This window comes from Eretmochelys imbricata, chromosome 3 (genome assembly GCF_965152235.1).
Source record: "Eretmochelys imbricata isolate rEreImb1 chromosome 3, rEreImb1.hap1, whole genome shotgun sequence".
Lineage (NCBI taxonomy): Eukaryota > Metazoa > Chordata > Testudines > Cheloniidae > Eretmochelys > Eretmochelys imbricata.
Window position 1 is genome coordinate 145,892,810 of NC_135574.1, and position 6,000 is coordinate 145,898,809.

Below are 6,000 nucleotides of genomic sequence, written 5' to 3' on the forward strand. Positions count from 1 at the left end.
CTCTGATCCTGCAAATAGTAACACATGCATAACTTCACACATTAGTAGCCCTACTGACACAGAGCAATGAGAATACTCAAGTACATAATTTAAGCATCTGCTTAACTGTTTGCAGGATCAGGGAACAAATACATTTTGAGTGTCTTTGACCTATGAATTTACTCACTATTCTCTCCCCTACACCTTTATAACATATTTTAAATATTTTCAGTATGAAAGCATTACATACTAAGAAGGGAACACAGATATTAAGACAACTAATCAACAAAGGTATCTTCTCATTAAAGCAAGGATTATATGCAGTTTATCAGTTTGAATCAGAGGCTGTTTTACCGCAAAGTAGAGAATTCTTCCAATTGTTAAATGACAAAGTAAGACAATATTAAAAATTACTGATGTGAAAAATGCTAAAGGGAGCCCAATGACTGGTTTCACCGGAACAAGCTAGCAGCCTTTTATATCACCCTGGTTCTAAAAGTTATGCGTAAAGATTGGAAAACACCCGGCACATTTTAATCAGGACTAATTTTAATCACATCAGCACTTCCACTGAAGTCAATGGGATTACGTATGTATGTGCTTAAGTACCTTAATGAATTCAAGCCCTAAAGAACTTGCAATCTAAGGCCAACCTTGCAAGCACTGACCCATGTGTGTAATCTAATTTCTCATGTACATAATGTTAGGCTCATACGTAAGTGTTTGCAGGATCAGAACCTAAACTTAGAAATGATCCAGTGAGTGAGAGTAACAAAAAGGTGGAGAGCACTATTATGAGTAAGCTTAGATTTCAGAGCAATATGTTTCAGACTCAGGTTAGGCATGTGCACAGCTTCACAATTCAAGTAAAAGGTAGTGTTTAGGGGTTTTTTTTATTATAATTGTGATTCTTATTGGTAACAAAGAAAAAGTGAATCTTAAGGAACAATTTCAATGACAAGAGGGGCAGCTTTGCACTTTGGTGTTTTGTTATATTGTGTATATGCTTTGAAATTTAAGTAAAGTTATTAAGCATTTGTAAAGGAAAGACTACTGCAAAGAACTATGATGGTAAGGTGTAGAGTATCCACTCAGGCTCAAAATAAAATATATTTCAGTAGAAAAGTGTTGTTCTACACTTTCACCTTTGCAGGTTACCTTAGTATGAAAAAAATTGCTACTGATTATTTCAGCCTCAGGTAAGTCTGTATGTTATTAAAACATTTTCCTATGACAATCAAACTAATAATCCAAGAATATCATAGTTTATTATTACATTAATCTGATCTGATTTAAAAGACACCCTACATATAACTTCAAATACATCTGGGGAATATCTTAGTGCTGAAGTCTAACAACAACTTATACAAAATGATTATTGTTGGTCAAATATATTTGATTAGTTAGATTTACTAATTTTCAGTTTTCAGAGTAGCAGCCGTGTTAGTCTGTATTCGTAAAAAGAAAAGGAGTACCTGTGGCACCTTAGAGACTAACACATTTATTAGAGCATAAGCTTTCGTGAGCTACAGCTCACTTCATCGGATGCATTCAGTATTCATGTTAGATGCAGTCTACTCTACACATATGTAACATTCAGACACAACAGGTTACCATAATATGCAACACCTGTTTATAGAACCATTCAATAACTACCTTTAAAGCTACTAGAAGTCAGAAATAAAAGAAAAGGCATAAATACCGAAAAAGAGCCGTTCTGTATTTCTCTGATGGTATCACACCTTTAGTATGTCAAAGGAGAGAGACAGAGGCTCTCTCTGTGGAATTTACCTACTAAAACACAATTAAACCAAAAGCATGATCCCAGAACTTTTGCCTTCATCACATTAAAGACCGATCATAGAAGCTGGCTATCTATAATGACTTAGACCAGGGGCTGGCAACCTTTCAGAAGTGGTGCGCTGAGTCTTCATTTATTCACTCTAATTTAAGGTTTTGCGTGCCAGTAATACATTTTAACATTTTTAGAAGGTCTCTTTCTATAAGTCTATAATATAACTATAAAGTAAATAATGTTTTTAAAATGTTTAAGAAGCTTCATTTAAAATTAAATTAAAATGCAGAGCCCCCAGACTAGTGGCCAGAACCTGGGCAGTGTGAGTGCCACTGAAAATCAGCTCACATGCCGTCTTTGGCACGCGTGCCATAGGTTGCATACCCCTATCTTAGACTGTTACTAAATGCAGGCCTTTACAATTCTACAGTATGTTTAGAGTTGAGTGCAGTCATTCCATGAGGATATTTGCATGGACATAAAGAGAGCTCTCTTCAGAACAGTCTTTAAGTGGTGTAGCAGATTTGTCAATATATGCACTGAAGAGTTGAGAACACACAGTTGGGGCAAACTGCTCATATTTCTTTCCTTCCCTTAAAACGGAAAATTAATTATAAAAGTAACCCATTAATAAAATTCCACATAACCCACCATGACAACTGGCATTTATTAGCAGCCCGAGAAAAAAGGCCAAGGACTGAATGGTACGGAGACCTCTTGACCCGAAAAGTGGGCCCTCCAGGTCAGGATTTAGATGCATTATCAGGGCAATATTGTGAAATCTGTATTGCCACTGCCCATGTTGTACCTGTTTAAATTTACAGAAAGTGAGACCCGAAACTGAAGATTAGATTCTGTGTCTCCAGGCCAGCAAATGATGACAGCACTAAGAAAACAGTATACTCACTTCTCAGGCAATAGGGAGCATTTAACACAATTAGTAATGAGTATAACGCACTTTGAAGAGAAAGCACTAAATAACTGTTAGACACAACCGGGACCCTTAAAAAATGATCCAGGAGTTTCTTTTTAAACATCTCATCTGAAGTTGTGGCGATATGGGATGCCTCCATGAGAAGGTCAGGAGCAAAGCTATGCAGGAGCCAGAAATTATGTTATGCAGGAAATTTCAAGATTTCAAAATCTGTTTTCATTCTGAATAGGAACAAACCCAAAAAACTTAAAATTTCAGGCAAAATAAGTATTTTAGAAAAAATTATTTCAAATCAAACTGTTTAATTTTGATAAATTGAAACAGTTGGTTCTGATGTTGACCTCTAAAATTTTATATAATAGAAAATCTAAATTTCAATATTAAAAGTCACGTTGAAACAAAATATTGAACCACCCCATCCCATTTGTTCCAAAATGCTTTATTTTTATTTGTTTTTTCAATCAAAATTGAGACATTCCTAGAAGACCTGTGCAAATCAGCCACAGCAGCGTACAGGATCTGGCCCTACTGATTTGGAAAGCTTTATCAGATGCTGAGATATAGAATAATAAGTACATGTGAAACATAAATAAATTGGACTGCTGTTTACAGAACATAATTCCACATATATGAAATGTTTGCATACCAATTTTAAAGTGTACTGTGCATGAAATATTTTAGACTCACCCGCCTTCACTATCTGCCTCCTCAGAACTGGTAGTTTCTGTTGCTCCATAAGCTGTCTCAGTTCTTCTTTTTCTGGTGGCTCTGTGTGAAGGGCTAATCCGACGAACATCAGCCTTCCCTTGAAGCTCATCTCGAACAAGCTCTTCCAGCTTTGGAACAGCTTCTTTAAGAAACTTCACCTCTCTCTTCAGTTCTTCCATATTCAATAGTAAGCCATTCAATTTTTCCAGTATCTGAAGCTGTCTTCTTTGTAAAGCCATCACTGTTCCTTGCTCGTTATGCATTTCATTTTGCAAATCTACATAATGAAATCTGTTGCATAAATCTAGTAATGCAGTTGCCCCAGGTTTTCGGATCTTGTGATACCAAACCAGTACCAAGCTTATTCCTGCAGCCCCTGCCATTATGCCCAAAATCAGCCCTTTGTTTTCAGAGTGAGACATTTCTGTTTATCTGAAAATGAAGGAGGGGGGAGAGAATGAAATCTACTTTTTCACTCTGTCAGAATACTCTTCCCTTTAAATATATAAATCTAAATCTATACCAGCCAGCAGATACGGTATATATTTATATATCATACATTTATTAGCCTCAGTAGTAATAAAATAAAATACTACATACATGCAATGAGGGCGACAATGTTGCAATGACAACCTTAACTTATGTACTTCCCAGTTTTTTTGTGTTCAAGGGCCTCCGTTCTGCAAACACACTTACGTGTGTACAGGACTGGGGCCTTCATTTGTAACTTTAATATTGTAGTTAATGTTCTTGGGCGTTTCTATTTTAAGAGACGAAACCTGTGTAGTTTGGTTTTATAAAATTCTGTGGTTTTTAAACTACAAAATTTTCTAACAACAATTAACATTTACTTCAGGATTTATATTTTCACAGCACTTTACAAATTTAAGCCATGATTTTACAGACTTTTTTTGTGTAACTTCAGATATGATCCTGCCTGCATGCGCTTAAAAATTATGTACATGCATAGAGGTTTGCAAGATCAGGGTCAGATTCTGCATGTGGATCTGCCCTCCTGCAATGCCCCCAAAGAAACCGTGAAAGTCAAAGGGGGCTGCCTTAGTTTGCACATATGCAAAATACCTAGCTATGGCTCTATGGAGTGGCACAGCCTGTTCTACAACAGGCACTGACATAGTTTAATAAAATGTCTATTGTGCGTGCATGGAGCCTTTTAAAAAATGGCTTGTATCTTCATAATTTTTAAATTATTTTCAAAGACACTCAAGGATTACCTTGGCGTCTGAAAGTTGGCTTAGAGATTTCCATGCACAAAAGTAGTCGTAACAATTTTTTAAGAAGTAGAAGCACTATCTTCCCCTCACCCCCTTGATCAAAAAAGAGCCAAAAGGGACAGATGGTCTTCAGACTTCACAAAAGTCTTCCCCTGCCAGCTGACCCCCAAGCAGGACACGTTCAGCCCAAAGGGGGGATATTTTATAAAAGCACAAGTGAGTGAAAAGAGGGACGGGTTAGAGGAGCAGAGGAAGATACACCTGCCCCGGCACTGGAGCGTTCACTGCGGCTCTCTCTCGCACCCCAGCCAGGACATGTTCACTGGGGAGCAGACAGCACAGTCCAAGGCCATCCCGGTCGGCGGCGTCAGGGACCCGGGGCCCGTGACTGACCCCTCAGGCCCCTTCTCCCCGGGGGACAGGAGCTGGACCCTGCCTGCGGGGTCAGGTGCCTCTGCCGAGCTGGCGCCTTCTCAGCAGGCGGCGCGGGGCGACTCGCCCGGCCGGGTTTCTGAGCTCAGGGCGCGGCGGGGAGGGCAGCTCCACAGCCCATATCCCGGGCGGCCGGGCTGCACCCCTCTGCGGCGTGCGGAGCCCCAGGCGCCGCCTCCTGCCTGGTGGGAGGCTGGGTGCTGGCGGGCGGCCTGCAGCCGGAGGGCGGTAGCGGGACCCCGGGGGCCGATTCAGCCCCGGTTACGTACCGGGCAGCGGGGCTCCGGCTCGGAGAGGAGACGCGGCTCCGCCTGGGAGGACGGAGGGGGCGGGCGCAGCGCAGCGCAGGGGGCCGCCCAGGAGCTGCCGAGACCCGGATACAGGTGGGCCGAGCGAGCGGGGCCGCTCCGGGGCTGGAGACTCCGGGGGCTGCGGCCCGCTCGGAGCCCGTCCGCCGTGGGGCGGCTCCTCCTTGGCGGCGGGAGCCTGACGGCTGCAGGCCAGCAGTGCGGAGCCAGCTTCCCCGGCGGCGGGGACAAGGGCCCGGGGTGAAATCCCGGCCCCGCGGAAGCCTCCTGCAACCCCCCGTGACTTCAGTGGGCTTCCCCCGGGTGCGCCCATCCCAGCGGGGCCCTGCGCGGGGCTCCTGGGGCAGCCGGGCTGGGCCAGTGACCTAGGGCGGGGACGCTAACGCTGCCCTAGGCAGCCCCCTGGCGGAGCAGTGCCAGGCGGGTAACGCCCTTCGGAGCAGCGCTGTTTTACAGGTGGCTTGAGAGAAAAAGAAGCCAAAGCGGGGCAGGGATTTCTGCAGCAAGGTCCTGCCACCACCTGGGATATATTTTTTGATTATTCGTGTTCCCGTAGTGCCTAGGGGAGCCGCAGGTGTGGAGCAAGATTACATTGTGCTAGGGGCTGTG

At 43.1% G+C, this 6,000-nt stretch overlaps 1 protein-coding gene across 1 annotated transcript in view; it reads right to left on the minus strand.

Annotated features, from left to right (window-relative positions):
• The window catches only part of RMDN2 (regulator of microtubule dynamics 2), a 77,482-nt gene extending 71,829 nt beyond the window's left edge, over positions 1-5,653 (minus strand). Inside the window, exons 1-2 of the mRNA XM_077811893.1 lie at positions 5,353-5,653; positions 3,396-3,848 (exon numbers count right to left, since the gene is read on the minus strand). Coding sequence (XP_077668019.1) covers positions 3,396-3,838 — 443 coding nt within the window. The 5' untranslated portion in view covers positions 3,839-3,848; positions 5,353-5,653. The remainder of the gene's footprint in view (positions 1-3,395; positions 3,849-5,352) is intronic.
• Positions 5,654-6,000: the final 347 nt, after the last annotated feature.